General features: G+C 43.1%; 1 protein-coding gene across 1 annotated transcript; it reads left to right on the forward strand.

Annotated features, from left to right (window-relative positions):
- Positions 1-571: 571 nt before the first annotated feature.
- On the forward strand, positions 572-10,779 carry trpv4 (transient receptor potential cation channel, subfamily V, member 4). The gene is made up of 16 exons (XM_069682995.1): positions 572-580; positions 962-1,404; positions 1,979-2,154; positions 3,400-3,552; positions 4,346-4,486; positions 5,915-6,213; positions 6,324-6,503; positions 6,673-6,831; positions 7,350-7,442; positions 7,556-7,629; positions 8,076-8,241; positions 8,491-8,557; positions 9,311-9,615; positions 10,116-10,243; positions 10,337-10,458; positions 10,584-10,779. The coding sequence occupies exons 1-16, from the start codon at positions 572-574 to the stop codon at positions 10,682-10,684; spliced, it is 2,616 nt and encodes an 871-aa protein (XP_069539096.1). The 3' UTR covers positions 10,685-10,779.
- Positions 10,780-18,710: the final 7,931 nt, after the last annotated feature.

Below are 18,710 nucleotides of genomic sequence, written 5' to 3' on the forward strand. Positions count from 1 at the left end.
AATACTTTATGAAGGGCAGCCTCTCTTTGTTCCTCCATCTTTTTACTATCTGATGTTTGCTGAAGTGTAAAGGCACGATAATCCCGTGTGTCAGACAGGGCTGTGAGTCATGCCTGCCCCTCAGAGGGACCCCAGCTCCCCTGTTTGTGTTGCTCCTTTGCTGCACAGTCTGGCTTACATAGGCTGTCAGTGTCATGAACAAGCAGTGTGTAGCAAAGTGTGTGTTTGTGTCTGGAGAGCTTTTTTTAAGTTTGTGTGTGTTAAACAGACAGGTGGTGTGATTCAGCATGTTACAGAAAACACATCCTTCTGACCAATGAGAAGCCGGACTCACAGACGCGTTATTGGTGTTGGCATTAGTCGTTTCCTGGTGTTTTTTTCCATATATTTCCACCCCAAATGACAGAGCTTTTTTTTATGTCACTCAGGACCTACAGATTTTTTTTCCTCCTGTGTCAGTTATTCACGTCATTGTTATAATGTTTCCTGTTTCTTCAGGACGCCCTCATGCTTCAGCATCATTTCCAGTCTACACTGAAGAGGAATTTGGCACATCACTGTGATAAAAGGGATGAATGAGGTACAGACAGTTTAAACGTCAAATGTATACATTAAACTTCAAGTGTTAATATCCCCAGTCCCTCTGCAGACTTAATACACATTCATTAGTTCATTGTTTTATTGTTTTGTCCTCTTATTTCTTATGATGGTTGATAGTGTAGAAGAACGCACGTCACCATTGCTATTTCAGGGTTTCCTGCAATTACGTGGACCCTGCCTACAGCAAAGACCACACCATCTAACAGCCTAAAAACGAATAAAATTCATGTCACAAAATACTGGACGAAAAAGGGTCTTTGCAATCATTTTGTGAGCACTTTTAAGATTTATTTTCCTTCTTGTACAGGACGTTCCTGGCTGACTAAAGGTCACTCTGACTTATTCGTGTTGTTTCTTCCAGGGCCGCTCTGCTATACTCAGAAGGTGCCACCTTGCCTTGTCCAAGTCCGACACCCTCGGCTCTGCTCCTGCCAGAGCTGCTCTCTCTGTGGACGATGGCGGGGCCGCTCAGCCTGACAGCGACGTGGCTTTCCCTCTATGTGAGATCTCAGATCTGTTTGAGAGCGAGGATGGCTCCCCGGCTACTCAGGATACAAGTCAGACTTCAGCCCAGGAGCTGGTCCAGCCCAGCCAGCCGGCCGACGGCAGGCAGAACCTGCGCATGAAGTTCCAGGGTGCTTTTAAGAAGGGCATTTCCAACCCCATGGACCTACTGGAATCAACCATTTATGAGTCTAATGTGGTTCCAGGCCCAAAGAAAGCACCCATGGACTCGCTCTTTGACTATGGCACCTACAGGAACACAAGCAACCAGAAGAGACGAAGAAAGAAGCTCCCGAGAGGGTGAGAAGGGGCCCCACTGTCTTTAAAGTACACTTCATGTGTGTTACCAGGGTTTAATAACTGGGTGTTCATTTAGACTTCTCAGCTCAGGGCTTTACTGTCAGTTTTAACAGAGGTGAGCCTAGACTGGGCAGAAACTGGAAAAATGTAATTAAAACAAAAACCTCCTACAACTGCCACTGTAGACAGAGGTGTGACAGAGGAAGCACACACACACACACACACACACACACACACACACACACACACACACACACACACACTGTAGACTAAGCAGGGCCTCATTCACTGATCTAACAGAGAGCATGTTGTTGGTCACTCTGCAGCAGTTGAGGTAATATTTATGTGCTCTCAGTTCCTGGCAGCTTTACCTGTCCCATAAACACAGAGCTCTTTTTACTGCAGCACTGAGGGTGTGGCTGATTGCTTAAAAGATGGTTTGTGCATCAAACACCCATTCAATTTTCTGCTGATGAAATGTAAGAGAATTCATGGATTCAAAGGAAATTAAAACTAAAACCAGTTTGAATGTTGAAGTGAATTTGTGACAGATCCTGTTTTTGTGTCTTCTTAGTAAAACTGAAACCTCCTGCGATGATGCTCAAGGCCCAGACCCCCCAAAAGTCATGAAAATTTTCAACCGCTCTCTCCTCTTCGACTGCGTGTCACGTGGAGACCCCGGGGCCCTCGAAGGCCTGTTGGAGTACCTGCAGAGTCATGAAAAGAGGCTAACTGATGAGGAGTTCAGAGGTGAGACTAAAATCACTCACATCAGATATCTGTTCTGTTCTGTCAGGCAGCATACAGTAGTTTGGTGCCTGAATAGAATTGCCTATTTTGTGGTGGCTCATGACAGGAAAACATATTTCAGTCTTTCACAAAGTTACTGTCAAAATCCTCCCTTGAATCTCGACTGTGCCTAAAGCAAAATCAGCTTTATCTGGTGGCTGTTTTACCTTTGACCTTTTGTATTCTTGTGTCTCTCTGTCTGCTGTTTTTGGCTCAGAGGATGCGATAGGGAAAAGGAGGAGTAATGTCAGAGTCTTTGTCCTGCCAGAGGCAAGCCCGAGGAAGCTTCCTGTGTGTGTCTGAGAAGTTTTTTTCAGGCTTATAACAAGGAGCAGAGAGAAATCACAGCAAGCTGTCAGCTTCTTCAGAGAGTTAAACAGGGCTTTACAGTCCTTTTTAAAAAAACTGAAAGACTAAAAATAGCGAAGGGCTGGCTTGACCCCTTTTTACAGTTTGATCTTATGAATCTTGAATACTTAACTATTTGCATGTGACAAAATGTGCATATTCTATTGTGTCATAATTCCCGGTACATTTAGAGGAACACAATGGGAAGTCACATAGCCAACAAGGGGTAAGAATGCAGTAGCTAAGTGTATATGGAAAGAAAAGAAACTTTAGTAATTAAAAAAAGAAATTAATTTCCCCATAATGAGTTAGTTTAAAGACCATAAAACTATGTTACAATAAAGACTGTGTAGACTTTCATAAATGTTAAGCAAGCAGAGAAGTTTAAACAGCCACAATGGCTACAGATATTGTCAGCTGAAAGTAATGGATAAAGAGTACAAACATTTAGCTTAACATAATGGATAAATGTTTCAAATCATTAGCTAAAAGTAACAGAGTTGATATTGTTAGCTTACATCAATGGATAAAGCATTCAAATCATTAGCTAACGTTATATTTATGTAAAACAGCACAACATAATGGGTACATCATTAAAATAGTGAGCTAAAAATAATTGGTCTAAATGGTTGCAATATGAGGATGCCATTAGAAGTACACATTCCAACTTCATCAAACAAACTTTTACATTATTTGTGTGAAAAAAAAATAAACTTTTGATTCTGTTGAAACACATCCAGTTTAAAGAAATTCGAATTAACATATCTGATACATGATGGGTAGTTGAATACTTGAATAAACATGTTTTCTTTTACTTAACTCATACTGTGTTTCTCATTGTCTTTATTTTTATCCCAGAGCCATCCACAGGGAAGACCTGTCTGCCTAAAGCCCTGTTGAACCTTTACGGAGGGCAGAATGACTCCATCCCACTGCTGGTGGACATAGCAGAGAAGACTGGAAACCTCAGAGAGTTCATAAACACGCCTTTCAGGGACGTGTACTACAGAGGTAATAACCAAATGATAATTAAAGGCTGAAGGTCTCATTTTGGCAGTTTTATACACCACCGTGATCCCTTCTTCTTCCACTGAGCGTCAGCTAGCAGACGGTGTTTTGTTTAGAGTTATTGTTGCTCTTCTGGCTGGTGGGTGAGTCACAGTGATGGGAAAAGGACTGTATTTACAGTGTGAATGTGTACAGCAACTATTTACATTTGTTTGGCTCTCATCCCTCACACTACTGTGACAAAACAGTGAAGAAAACATTTTCCCCTTTGCAAAAAAAATTGTATTTTGGAGCGCAGAAATGTGGTGCTGCTCTTATTTGGTTTCCCCATGATTGCATCTTTTGCCTTTTTCTAGCCTTTGTACTTTTCAAAAGTGTAGTGTAGTGTGTCACTTTGAAAAAAAGCTTTTATGCTCATTCAGGAAACACTTTTTATGTGACTTCATAAATGTGTCGAAGGGCACATTTTATGTGGGTTTTTTATCCACAACCTGCACGTAAATGTGGCTCTAAAACCCTTTTTTTTAAAAACTCTCTGGCTCATTATTGCCACCAGTTTCTCAACAGAACAAATCCTGTAGACAAATTGTAAGTTGACACACTCCTGTGTAACCACTTTGCTGACAAATGCCAGACAGAACCCAGTACTTCTCATTTTAGTCATAACCTCTTGAGAAACACGTTTGTTTTTAAAATCAGATTTGATGTCACTTGAACACAGCACTCTAAGCAACAGCCTTGAATACTAATGATGGTTAACTTCTTTCTATATTGCTGTGTTTTTTTGTGTCGTCAGGCCAGACAGCGCTTCACATCGCTATAGAGCGACGCTGTAAGCAGTATGTGGAGCTGCTGGTGGAGCAGGGAGCCGATGTTCACGCTGAGGCGAGGGGGCGCTTCTTCCAGCCCAGAGACGAGGGGGGCTACTTCTACTTCGGTAATGTCCTTTGTCAGCACATAAAATGTAGTCTGGAAACAAAAGAGCTCATTGTCTTCCTCTATTTCTGTGTTGGGCCGACCTTATACTTCAACCTTATGAGCAGACGGTTGGACTAAGAGCTTGAAACTGTTACTGTAATACTACGGTGCGTCTGTGGTTTCTATGACTTCATTTGTCACTATTTCAGTTTCAACTCTGCGTCTGAGTTTGTGTTTAACTCAGAAGTGCTTCGTTTGCCTTTTACATCAACGCACTGAAACCAAAGTTTAGCGATGTGTACTACAGCAGCTACATTAAACACTTATGGCCTTGTACATGGTCCTGGTAAAGAAATATTGTAGCTGTGGAAAAAGGGAGTGACAGAAGACCCTCCCTCCCTCTTTTTTAATGTGGCTGAGCAAACAGTCAGGATACTGCTGTGGTCCACCTTAAACCCAAATGTTTTTTTGAAGCATCGTACGAGAAACAGTCATTAGTGGTGCTCCAAAAACACATGAAAAGACAAGCATTATGTCATATATTATTAAAGCGTGTCCAGTCAAAGGTGTCAGTGTTCTGCAGTGAAGAAAGTCAACATCCTCTGCTGACCCTCCTCTGGGCAACACTTCATTGCGCTGCGAGAGAGGACAAACAAATCACAGCTTTAACTCGACTCAACACTGCCCTCTGCTGGTGGCAGTTAAAGCCCATCCTAATGAGTCACAGTTTGTGGTACCCGGAATACAACGTGTTTTTATTGATAGCAGTGTGTCCATTCAACCTTCTGATGATTGTATAGAAAATATGATTTAATGTTACTCCAAAAAGACTGAAAGAAGGTAGATTGTTTTGGACTCCCTTTTATTTTCCACCCATCTCAATTTTAAGAATACTTCATTTGATTACATTCATGCGTAATATTCCTCTCTCATCACAGAGAAGATGATTTCTATTTGCACTTAGCACGCTTGTCATTCCCAAATCCCAGCGTGTCCGGGCACAGTGTGAGTAATTTGCTGCGGAGCTTTGCAGCGAGGTGAACAGGAACCTGGCAGGGCTGACGGCTAATGGGATTTAGACTCACGCTAACACTCTGCATGCACCCGTGCAAATCCATGAAGAGGAGCGTTTCTATGTGAGGTGACAAAGTAATCTGTCACCCATGGCAACGGCTCATTTTCAGCAGCTGCTTTTGGCACTCTGGCCCCATCGCGCCCCTCCCTCAAACAACTGCTAATTGTGCTGTTTTCATAGCGGGGATTTAAGTCAAATCTTTGATCCATGGTTGGTATGCTTTGCATAAACATACAGATGCCAGCTACAGTTCTTAATTAACCCTCCTGTTGATTTGCTTATTTTTAATCTGAAACACAGCTCCCCTAATCTCCCATGATTTCAGAATGAAGTGAGACCTCTCTCTCTCTCTCTCTCTCTCTCTCTGTGCAGGTGAGCTGCCTCTCTCCCTGGCTGCATGCACTAACCAGCCTGACATTGTGCACTACCTGACTGAGAATCCACACAAGAAGGCCGACCTGCGACGCCAGGACACACGTGGAAACACGGTGCTGCACGCCCTGGTGCACATCGCGGACAACACCAAGGACAACACACGCTTCCTCACAAAGATGTACGACCTGCTGCTCATCAAGAGTGCCAAGCTGTACCCAGACTGCAGCCTGGAGACGGTGCTCAACAACGACGGCATGTCGCCTCTCATGATGGCCGCCAAGCTGGGCAAGATAGGGGTAGGGACAAATAAACATCATAAAAAAGTTCTCTTTATTACATTTCTACAGTTAAATATTTAAAAGTCCAGGTCAAAGGTCAGCAGCTCAGCTTCTCCATGTTCCTCCAGGTTTTTCAGCACATTATCAGACGTGAGATCAAAGATGAGGAAGCTCGTCATCTGTCACGTAAGTTTAAGGACTGGGCGTACGGGCCAGTGTACTCGTCCCTCTATGATCTGTCTTCACTGGACACGTGTGGAGAGGAACCATCTGTGCTGGAGATCCTCGTCTACAACAGTCGCAATGAGGTGATTTGTGTTTTTAAAGTGTATTTGTATTCCAAATATTAAAATTACAGATGAATTTTAATTCTGTCTCACGCAGGAAAAAGAGATTTTGTGTGTGTGCAAAGATCAGGATTTATTTTAAGTTTCATCACCTTACATTCGAGTGTCGTGTTTTTGCTCCCGTTGTCAGAACCGCCATGAGATGCTGGCTGTGGAGCCCATCAACGAGCTGTTGAGGGCCAAATGGCAGAAGTTTGCTGCCGTCACCTTTTACATCAGCGTGGTTTCCTACCTCACCACCATGATCATCTTCACCCTGGTGGCTTATTACCACCCAACACAGGGAACGGTGAGTGTACTGAAAATGTTTTTGCAGCTTGTCCTGTTTGCACAGGAACTGATCGATGATTCATGATGGGAAATTGTTGACCGTTCCCATGCAGCATTGAATCAGGACAACACATAAAAATATATTTTTTACAAGATGTACACGGAAATATTGACACCACACTCAAACTTGTGCATTAAAAATGAAGCTATAACCAGCCACCTTTGCCTTTTTTATCTACACATTAGGTCTTATTTATTTAATGTGTATGCAAACCAAAATGTACAAATGCCAATTTGTGTTTAACCCGTTCATACTGTGCTTACTGTGTCATCTGGCTGCTGGCTCTATCTTTATTCTTAATGCACAGATATTAGATTAATAACAATCCTCTCATCTGATTCTCGGTCAGACAGCAGATAAATGAAGTGATATTTCTCCCTCTGGTGTATTTTGTGTTTATGTTTTATGCTAACACTCGTATTTTGAGTTTAATCTAAAGTAAATGAATTTCACATTAAGTCGTATCTTCCTTTCAGCCTCCGTACAGCTACACAACCTCCTCTGACTACCTGCGTATGGTGGGAGAGATTATCACCTTGGCATCAGGAATCTTCTTCTTCCTCACCAATGTGAGTCAACACACTCTGACTTATCTTTATGGTTTGATCATTGATCGCTCTCTTGCATCAAACTCAACTTGAAACCTGTAATTTGATCTAAATGTTTGTCCTGCTCTTTGCAGATTAAGGACCTCTTCATGAAGAAGTGCCCCGGGGTGAAGTCTTTATTCATTGATGGATCTTTTCAACTACTGTAGTGAGTATCCATCCTCCATCCTTCCTCCACCTCTTCCTCACCTCTGCTGTAGTGACTATCCATCCTCCATCCTTCCTCCCCCTCTTCCTCACCTCTGCTGTTGTGAGTATCCATCCTCCATCCTTCCTCCCCCTCTTCCTCACCTCTGCTGTAGCTCCTGCTTCTACTCGAGGCAAATTTTGCATCTTCTTAATTGAGTCATCTAATTAATTCCTCAACCTCCTCCCTGGCATGTTTATATAGTTCACATCTTTAATTAAACCGATGATACAAACAAAGAGCAGTGTGCCAGGCACCTCTGTGAACCATGTTGATTTAAATCATTAGCAACATGGCAATAGGGCTTTTACACACAGTTAAAAATGTCAGCCATCCTGTCTTCCTGCCCTCATGTAGTGAGCTCAGAATCACAGGCCTGATAAACAGGTTTTCTCTGTCCTCTCTAGCTTCATCTACTCTGTACTGATTGTGGTCACCGCTGTTCTCTACCTGTCCGGCATCGAGGCCTATGTGTCTGTGATGGTGTTTGCACTCGTGCTGGGCTGGATGAACACTCTTTACTTCACCAGAGGCCTGAAGCTCACTGGCACCTACAGCATCATGATACAGAAGGTTGGATAATGTCAATGTCACTTTTATTTATATAGCACATTTAAAACAGCCAGTGGCCAACCAAAGTGCTTTATATAATAGCAGGAAGAAACAATAAAAACAATAAAAGCATAAAACATATAAAAACATAAAAACAACAATATGGATAAACCTAATCAAATAAAAGACCCAATAAAAGAGACTATCCTCTGCCAACCTTAAACTTCACCATCCAATGTTTTTAATGCTACTTTTATTTTTGTTTCTCAGATTCTTTTCAAAGACCTGTTCAGATTTCTGCTGGTGTACGTGCTCTTCATGATTGGATACGCATCAGGTAGGGTTATGGCAACTTCACAGGTGTGTATCGGCAACGGATAGTTTGACATTTTTGCAAAGAGTTAGATCATTAGGTATCGATAACACTCTTATACCAATCAATTAACGTTTAGTAGTTAGCTAATGTTAGAGCCAGAAGAGCGTAACCTTGGTTGGCGTTAAGAAAACAGAATGTTTCTCAGATTTCTAGTTTGTTTGCTAGGCTAAGCTAATTGTCTAACTGCTAGCTTAAAGCTAACAGGCCATTTCCCTATGTTTCTAGTCGTAATGCTAAGCTAAACAAACCATGTAGCTATGAACCTAAAGCTAACAGGTAGTGGCCTATTTTTGCTAGGCTTTATGCTATGCTAGGCTAAATGTTCGAAGGTGCTGACCGAGCTCTGTCCAACGATTAAGAAAGAAAATATAATACCGACAAGTTCATTGTCTCACATGTTTTTGTTCAGTACAAAACCCCAAGAGTTTAATTGTCAAGAGTTTGTTATATTTTGGATTATCACTGACTTTTTCAACCAGTTCGATCTGTACAAATACAGTAGTATTTCCTCCTGCTTCCAGTCTCTGTGTTAAGCTAAGCTAACCATCTCCTAGCTGTAGCTTTAGATGTAATGGAAACAAATAAGAGTAGTATTGATTTATTCTGATAACTGTCTGCAAGAAAGCAAATAGTTATATTTCCCCAGCTCTCATGAACTTTTGATTTAAGTGCTAACTGCCACATAACCCAAACTCCTCTGTGTCCACCCCACAGCGCTCGTGTCCCTGTTGAAAGTGTGTCCTCCACCGGGCACAGACTGTGGTGGGGATTGCCCCACCTACCCTGACTGCAGGGACCCGAACACCTTCAGCAATTTCCTTCTGGACCTTTTCAAGCTGACCATTGGGATGGGAGAACTGGACATGATAGACAGTGCACAGTATCCTGCGGTCTTCCTCATCCTGTTGGTCACCTACATTATCCTCACCTTTGTGCTGCTGCTGAACATGTTGATCGCTTTGATGGGAGAGACGGTGGGACAGGTGTCCAAGGAGAGCAAGAAGATCTGGAAGCTTCAGGTGAGCTGAAAGATGCCAGATTTTTACCCATCTATAAAAAGTACATCCAAACATACAGCAGGTGAAAATAATTTAGTTTGTGGTATATACAGTTAAGAGACTTCATCAGCATGTTAACCTTTTTACAAGGACAAGGCTAGCGTGCAAACATTTGCCAACTAGCACAAGACACAAAGTAGGCTACAGTCTGGGATCATCATTGTGGTTCATCCCTGGGTGGGACATGAATGTATGTACCTAATTTAATGTAAATTGCAGAGATAGTTTCCCTTAAAAGTGCAATTTTCAACCTTATGGCGGCGCTAGAGGAAGGTTAAACGGAGCACCAAAGTCACTAGGATCTATCCTCGCGGTATTGTGTTTATCCGTAACAAATTTCACGTCAAAATTTGATTTTAATTTACAAATTCTCAAAGATGTTTAGAGTGAGGTAATCTGTTTTTTGTTATTAGAATAGCATAAATACAAATCAGTCATGTTTACTTAATGTATATTCACAGTGGGCAACGACCATCCTGGACATCGAGCGCTCTTTCCCTGTCTGCCTTCGCAAGTCTTTTCGGGCCGGGGAGATGGTGACTGTGGGGAAGAACTGTGACGGCACACCTGACCGACGCTGGTGCTTCAGGTATTTTGTATTATGAGTCATTATCACAGTCTCCCAGCAACACCAATGGCAGGTCAGAAAAGTGTCAATCCCGATGGTGTCTTGTCATATCAGGGTGGATGAGGTGAACTGGTGCCACTGGAATCAGAACCTGGCGATAATCAACGAGGATCCAGGCAAGAACGAGACGTGCCAGGCCAACGGGTTGCAGCAGAGCGTCAGAGCCTTGAGGAGAGGTGAGATTCGCACTGAGCCCTCATGAATAAATTCATGGACAAATAAGTATATATTCATGTGCAGCGCCCTCTATATTATTCATACAGATAAAAGAAAATCCCTCCTCTTTTTTATCCCCCTTCAGACCGCTGGTCGACAGTGGTTCCTCGGGCGGTGGAGTTAAGTAAGGGTCCGCGGAGTCGTGATCTGGTGGTGGAGATGGAGCCGCTGACGTCCAGGCACTGACGCTGTGCTTCTTATGAGGAGACAGCAGAGAGCCATCAGCATCAGTGAGATCACTCTGCAGGGGACAATTTGGCCAATAAGTGGGCTAATTTGCACGGATGTAATGTGCCTTTTCTCAGAGAAAGTGCGGTATAAAATTACAGTCAGACAGGCAGAGTAATAGGATAAAGCACATAGACACACTGGATGTATAATGTGTATAAAAAGAACAACTGATAACAACACTAAGTTAAGTTACCAATATTAACCCTGAGACAGAAATAATTTTTACATGTCACATAATAAGAGAAAATGTTTTATAAAATGTACTGTACCTCTGTACCTCTGTACGTCAGACCTCAGATCTGATCACTCAGGAATTTAAAGGGTCAAATATATCCAGTCACATTCAAGTGTTACAGCAACAGAATCATGAGCTTTCTGTTGCCTAGAAGAAGCTAATTACTTTATAATTGCATTAGCAGCGTAATCAAAAGCTTTTATAGAAATGCCAACTGCATATAATCATAATGGCAGATATTTCTGCGAGAAAACATTCCAATAAATATTCATAGACCTGTAAAATAAAAGGAGCTTTTATTTGCGTGCTTTATATTTAAGAGGCCCCTTTATAAGGGTTGTGCTGTATTTGAATGTGTATATGGTTTCAGAGTAAAGAACAGGATATATATATTTAATAAAGTATATTTCTGATCCATTTTATTCAATGTTTTAATAAAATAGTTTCAGAGCTCTGAACGCATCGGGCTCGGACTGCCAGCTGAGACAGCACAGCTTCCATTTGAACTGAAACAATGCACTATGACAATTTGTGATGTGTGCATTATTATACGAACACAAAGACATTGTTCCGAACAAGATGGGCATGATGAGCAGGTTAGAGTTGTCAAGCAAATATGCAAATGCTAGACAAAAGCCTTCCGTGTTATGGTTTGTCTTTGAATTTCCACAGTTATTGTTCCTTTGCAGCTGGGGTATTTGCATAATCAACTCTCAGGCCTCGCCATTATGTGCCCCCCCCCTATCTGCTGCAGTGTTTTCATTGCAATTGGCTCTTTGCCCTATATAGCATCTTGTTTATGCACAACTGCTGTATGTAAGCATGTATTTGTGTTATTGTGCTGCATGACGGGGTTTGATGAAGAGCAGATAGAGCCTACAGTTCATTCCCAGTACTTCATTACTGCTGAAGGTCACAGGCCATTGTTCACTATGTTTACATTGCTTTTATAGAGAGAGGTGTGTCGATACATTTTTATATGCTTTATACATTACGGCACAGAACAATAAACACTGAATATATTTTATAAACCATACAGTTGTCTGCCTGCAATTATATGATACAAGATATGAAATTAGATCTTTTTTCTGTGTATGTTTAACAGTCAGTTCTAAAACGATTAATAGACTTATTTTATCCAAGAATATTTGCTCCTAATTTGCCGGATATTTTTTATTTATAATATTAATTGATAAAAAAGAAAAGGAAGCTTTGTTATGGACACTAGTGTCCCATATGAAAGTGTGAAATACCATAAAAAGATGATACTGGATAAAAATAGTTTGATATGGAAAATAATTCTTATTTTGGGGGTTAAAATCTGGTGTTGTATTCTGTTCTTATTTATTTGAACAGATGTAAGTTTGGCTCGACAAACCTTTATCCTTCTACATTTTCATCTCATTTTTATCATTTCTGTCACTCTTTCAAAACACACATTTATGAAACAATTTCGATGCTCGATCATCCGTATAATCTTTCCCAGAAGGCTTTGCTGACATCACAGGTGTAAAAAGATTTTCAGTTCTGTTTAAAGTACACTCATTACCCTCCACATTAAACCTAATCCTCAGAAACTCATTACCAGGAGTCACAGTTATTTTCATTCCTCGTGTTAATTATCAGGTGCAGTTCCTTCTCCGGCCTGCTGATGGCAGCAGAGCTCTGAAGTCCTCGGCTCAGCTGCAGGTGGCGCTCCCGGTTGAAGCTGAAGTGTGTAAATTGTGACTTCTCATGCGGTTACTGTAGGACACAAATATTTGTTTAATAAAAGCTGTACTTATTGTTTTGTCCGTGCTTACATTTTTAAGTATTAAAGGGTAAACTTTGTAGAATTTCGTCCCCTGATGAAGTGTTTTTCCTGAGGATCTCTGGTCTTGTTGACCTCCCTCTAACACCTGGCTGGTAATTATGGGCTTTTGCCTTCCTAATGAAACCACAAGCTGGCAACAATTTACGAACTGCTTCATTTCCTTTCACCTTTCATCATTACACCGCACCTTTCCTTTTCCTCTTTAAAATGTCACAGTGCTGATTTCACTCCCGATAACTAAGGCCTCACCCCTCACCTCCCCTCTTCTCCTCCTCCTCCTCCTCCTCTCTCCCCTCTCCCCTTTCCTCTCTCTGAGGCCGGCAGCGCTGAAGGACACAGGGAATCTCTCACCACCTCAGAGAAGAGGCTAATCCTCTTTGCCCCAACTTTAACTGGGCCACTAATCCTCCAGGTTTATCTAAGCAGTGAGCACCTAGCGCTGCTGACAACTTGGCCTGCCCTCCTCCCTGCAGCCTGTTAAGTAGGGCAGGGCTCGGTCCTGCAAGTGTCACTGTCAGCAACTCTGGAACCGCACACTTTGCACAGGAAGTGTGAGCTGTTAACAAAATGGCTCGCTCGCTTGCAGCATGTGTGTGCACTCCCTGCCACAAATGTGTCTCAACAAACCAAGTGACAGCCAAGCAGGAGCGTGTTGCAACGGCTCTCATTTAGAAACCGCACATGAGGGAAAGTTTCCAGCCTCAGCCAAAGGTCTAAGTAAAGTAACTAGCTTAGATATTGGCAGAACAAATTGTTCAGCTATTGTCCATCCAGTTAAGCTTTAAAGTGTTTAGGCTGATGAGTCTCAAGCGGATACTGGACCGACAACTCATTCTTTATTCACTTAACAGCACTGCAGACTGTCTGATGGCTTCAAGTGCTACATTTATTGTGTGCCTGAGGTCCAGCAGCCTGATACAGAGAGGGAAGCCTCCCAACACGGTGGTCACACTCTCATTAAACCAAATTATACTGCACAAGAGGCAGATGATGGTTCTCCAGGCTGGAAGATAACATAAATCCTGGTGCAGCTTTCTCACTGAGCTAATTTCCTCCCTTGAAATAATTCCTTGAAATTCCCTCCATAATCCGCAGTGAGATGTTTCAGCGAGCTGTGGTATTTCTAAATGGGCTGATCACTGGAAGCGCTGGGAGATGAGCAGCGGAGACATATTGGTTAGGTGCCTCGTGAGATGACCTTTCAGTTCATCTCCGATGAAACAAGGCTGCTGAACCCGAAATGATTCAGAGTGTCTAAACTGACAGGCGAGGGCACGGCGGCGGCGCAGCGGCGGCCTGCTGCTCGGCCTCTGTAGGCATCTCTCATGATTTATTGTGAAATTGCCATGGACTCAATGTGGCGTGCAGGTGAATGAGTTTTGCTAATAAGAGAAGCATTTCTGCTCCACGGAGCTCTTTTTCTGTCTGAGCGAGCGTGGATGAAATCAGTGTGCAGTCTCCCAGTAGCACACGCTCGGGTGGAGGCGGCTGGCTCATCAGTCTACGGCTTATCTGATGTTTTAGGTGGGTGGAGAGGTGGGGAATGAGGAGAGAAAGGAGGAGAAGGCGTCAATATTGAATTCTTGGAGGTACCTGTGTTGTTGGACATTTAGATGGGGTGCGGATGTCGTGTTCCTTATCTACAGGGAGTGGGCTTGTAGGTAGCCTAGATCATGTTGTAGTGGAAAATAACAAAAGGAACACAGTTTTTAACAGCTTGATTGGGGAATTTAGACTTTAAACGACTTAAGCACAGATTTATTTTTTAGTTTTGGTGTCTGTTTGGACGAGGTCAAGGTAACCAAAGTTTGTGAGCTGCAGAAAGAGACAAAAATCAGTGACTGATTTATGACTAGTTGCATCTCGATACAAAGCGCCCCTCTTTTTTGAGTCCAGGAAGTACTCATATCTTTGCATCTTCAGAATAAAAGTGTTCTCTGAAACAGCCCCTTCAGATAAGGGTCTGTCCAGGCTTAAGAGAAGGACACCTTGTCTTTGCCACTATGTAGATTGCATGCAAAGAGACTTAGCCTCTGCCTCTGCTTAAGAGCAGGTTGCCCTCCACGTGAAATGTCAATCATCCCTACAATATGAAGTCAGCTGTCCTCTTTCTTCCGTCTGTCTTGATTGTTTGATTACACGAGGTGAGGTTGCGCTCCGAAAATAGAGCGAAGAAAACATCGTTCACAGGTGAGGTGAAGTGTTAGCGATTCCACAATACACGCCTGCAAAGGTGAAGAAAGGTCAAGCGAACAACAGGATTGTAGGGGTCGGCATATGGCGCTGATGTGCAAAGTGCGTCCTAAGACTAATATGCTTACCTTCATTACGGGAAGGGCTCGTCAGGAGTCTGAAAAAATGTTGTTAAAGATGTGAACAGCAAGAAGAGGAAAGAAAGAGGGGTCGACGACAGATGAGTATAGCAACAAGGCAGGCATGGAAGTCATCTGCTTTATTTACTTATGTCAAACAATAATACAGAAGAGAGGAGAGGTCAAATGAAACCAACCATCTACATCAAAATAAAGAAAGTTCAGTCCTGAGATTGACAAAAGCAGGGAACAGACAAAATATCTGGTGTGGTTGTTGGGATGGAGGGGGGACAGTGGCAGTTTGAGCAAATTGAAGATGATGGTTGGGGGGAGATTAGGGGGAGATTGCAGAACTGCAGAGGGGGAGAAGGTAAGCAATCACTGGGATGCTTGGCTGTAGGCACATTCAAAAGTTGAAAACCCCACGACTAAAGGATTTTACAGCTTTTTTTATATTCAGACTTCTTATTTCGAAATCTAAGACTCATATATTATCATTTAAAGAAAGCAAGGTATTCTTTACATGTTTTCATCCTGAGGAGACAAAATCATTTTTTAAACATAAATACAACACTGCAGGGAGAACAATAAGAGAGATGCTTTATAGATTTCCCATTTCCATATATATGATTTTCTCAAGGTTGCCGCACCCTCAGACTTTGGCAGCGTTGGTGCATTTGAGATCATTCGGGAAAAAACAGCCCTGTTTGTCCACAGGAACATTCTGAGAGCCACACAAACAGTAAAAAAAGGAAAACAGGAAGAAAAAAAGCAAAATCCCCAGACTTTTGTGTTTGGATTGGATACAGCAACACACCCACCACGTAAACTAGATGAATATTTGGAGGCCATAAGCTTTTTCAGCTGAACATACACAGTTTGTGATGCTGAGGAAATAAAAAGCTGTAAGCTCCTGGAATTACGACCTGCTGCATGCCTTTGAGAAAAAGGCTCTGGGGCTGCGCCTTTCACAATAAAATCCTGATTTATTTTGTGCTGATTTTTATCTTAGTGTCATCAAGAAATAATAAAAGCAACATTTAAATTGTTTGGTGTTCACTCGGACCCATCCGGCTTTATTCAGCAGCACTAAAGAGATTGAAATGTGCTCTTACTCCGTGGCGAAACACAACAAATCTTTTAACGACACTGTGCGACACAGCTCTAAGGCTGCTGGGTTAACTACACAGGCCTCCTCAGCACCATCTGTATTATTGATTAAAGTATTTTCTTGCTAGGTAGGAGCCAAACGGAGAGGACTTTATCTCCTGCAGACGCTGAGGAGGGATGCTGGGAAGGACTGAGCCCCAGGGGCCCAAGGGCAGCCAGGGGACAGGACTGAGGTTGACCAAAGCGGCGTGGAGGGGACATCACCCCCCCTGCCTTATCTCCCCCCACCAACCACCCCCCTCTCTGTCATCTGTAGGTTAGAGAAGCAGCGCCAGGACTCTGCAGAGCGAGCAGCTGCCTTTATTTTCTCTGTCCCTCCCTTCTCCTCTCTGTGTTGAGAGAGAAAGAGCTGACCCTGCTTTGAACGCGCCGTCTGCCCTCCTTCCTCCTCAGCCGTATTTAAGGTGCATAATATGCGACCAGACCTTTGCACTGGGTAAAGGTCCTCATGGACTTATTGGGATTTACTGAGGGATTTTTACAACCAGCATAAGTCAATTCCCCTCCACTTTGCCCTCAGGCCATCCTCGTGAGCGTCTCATCGCCCTTGAAAGCGTGTTAACAGTCGATAGTGTGTAGCCACAGAGATAAGTTATAGATCTAAATGTCCTCCTTCAGACGGGGCCTGGACGGTGTAATTTATCATTTCCTGGGAAATATAACTTCTAATATTTTCCAAGAATAAAACATTTAATCGCAAATGAAGATATCACTTAGTAGAATTTAGCACAAACAGGCACAAGAAGTGGTTTGGGTGAGGAATGTGATCTCCTCAGAGCTTGAATATGAATATGAGGCCGCAGAGCCGAGGAGGGGAGGCTGAAACCAGCACCAGGAACATGGCAATTATCCTGATTACTGATGCTTCGAGGCTTCTCTGACCCCAAAATCCCTCCCTGTATCTCTCGCTCCCTCTTTCTGTCTTTTCGCAGAGATCTGTCACATTGCACGGGGCCCCTCAGCCACGCAGGGAGCAACCATGTATAATCCAACAGAAAACAAATCCCCTCCATCAAACACAGCCCAGCTTTTAAAGCAGGCCTCCGAGCACAGGCGCCATGGTGCGGTGCTGAGGCCCTCTGAGACGCTGTGGAGGCTGTGATTTAGCAACCCACCACCCCCCTTTTTTTTTTGTGTTACAAACCCTGCTGTCCTCCCCTTCAACGCCAGCCAGCCAGTCCTAACCTTCAGTTTGTTTAAGCACTGCTGAACCTTGTTGGCCCCGGACAGGGGGAGGGTGGGCTTAGATAATGACATGCCATATGCCACTCTGCCTCTGCAGCTGAGTGAGCCGTGCATGGATCAGCTCAGGCACAAATCTATTTGAAATTTAATTCTATTATCCTAATATGGGGCTAAGCGTCCATTGTCCAAATCGGGAATTGTGGAATGGACCAGAGTCGCGGGGCAGAGATGCTTCCCATCAGGAGCTCACTGATGTGTGTGAGGAACAGACAGTTTGGAGCCAGTAGGGTAGGAAATACAGACACAAAGGAAAGATGGTAAAAGTTTAGAAACATCACATTATATTTAAGGTAAAACTATTCAGCTAAAATGAAGAAATGTGCTTTCCGTGTCATCTGTTTTATCAGCCGAACTTTGCCTCTCTGTACCTCATAGGAAATCCCTCGCTGTTTGAAAAGGGTTCGATTTCACCCCATTGAGCGAATGAATTCTATCCACTGGCAGTGTCCAGCAGCCAGGCGTCACCCAATATTCCCATTAGCGGAGAGGCCTGGTGCCTCCGACCTCCAGTGGTGGGAAAGGCCAGACAGCAGAAACTCCACTGCCTCAAGTGTCTCCCTTCACTTCGACATCATGTGACAGGGTTTAATGCTCGGATGCAGGAGCCAAACGGAGGGGATTTAGGGACGGGATGTATCTGTAAATCTGTCAAAATATTTCTACAAGACAGAAAATATGCCGGGATCACACTGTGGCTGGGGTATTAAGCTGTTGAAACAACATGAAAAATGTTTCGCTGGAATGTTAAGGAGGCTTACTGTGCAAATTTAAGCCGAGGGGGCTCGGTTTTCTATCGACTGAAATCTTTGTCAGCATTCAAAGACAGACGCGTGTTTACAAGCACCTTTAAGGCTCAGAGTTCAGATGTCGTGTTAATTAAAGAGAAAGTCAGGTCTGTTTGTGGAGCACATCATTTCCTGTCCCTTCATTTTCATGGGCAATTCTTTCTTTTTTTTTAAGCAATGGTCTCTGTCCTTTATCTTCGGATGTCCAAAGCGTAAACATTTAAAAGATGATCAATTAAACAAACTTGGGTTTCTCAATGGCAGGTTTTTTATCTCTTCAGTAAATCATCTACATCACACATCACGCTCCAGTCAGGGTCTCGCCGAGCTGCTGAAACAAGGGCCCGATTTCCCGCTTCTGATTCTAGAGGACAAACGTTAAAATAATGAGAGACTTCAAAGCCAAAATGTGGCTCCTGAA

The sequence above is a fragment of the Semicossyphus pulcher genome, unplaced genomic scaffold, assembly GCF_022749685.1.
Source record: "Semicossyphus pulcher isolate SPU_LCO1_2020_fin unplaced genomic scaffold, fSemPul1.0.p SCAF_6, whole genome shotgun sequence".
In the NCBI taxonomy this organism is placed as follows: Eukaryota; Metazoa; Chordata; class Actinopteri; order Labriformes; family Labridae; genus Semicossyphus; species Semicossyphus pulcher.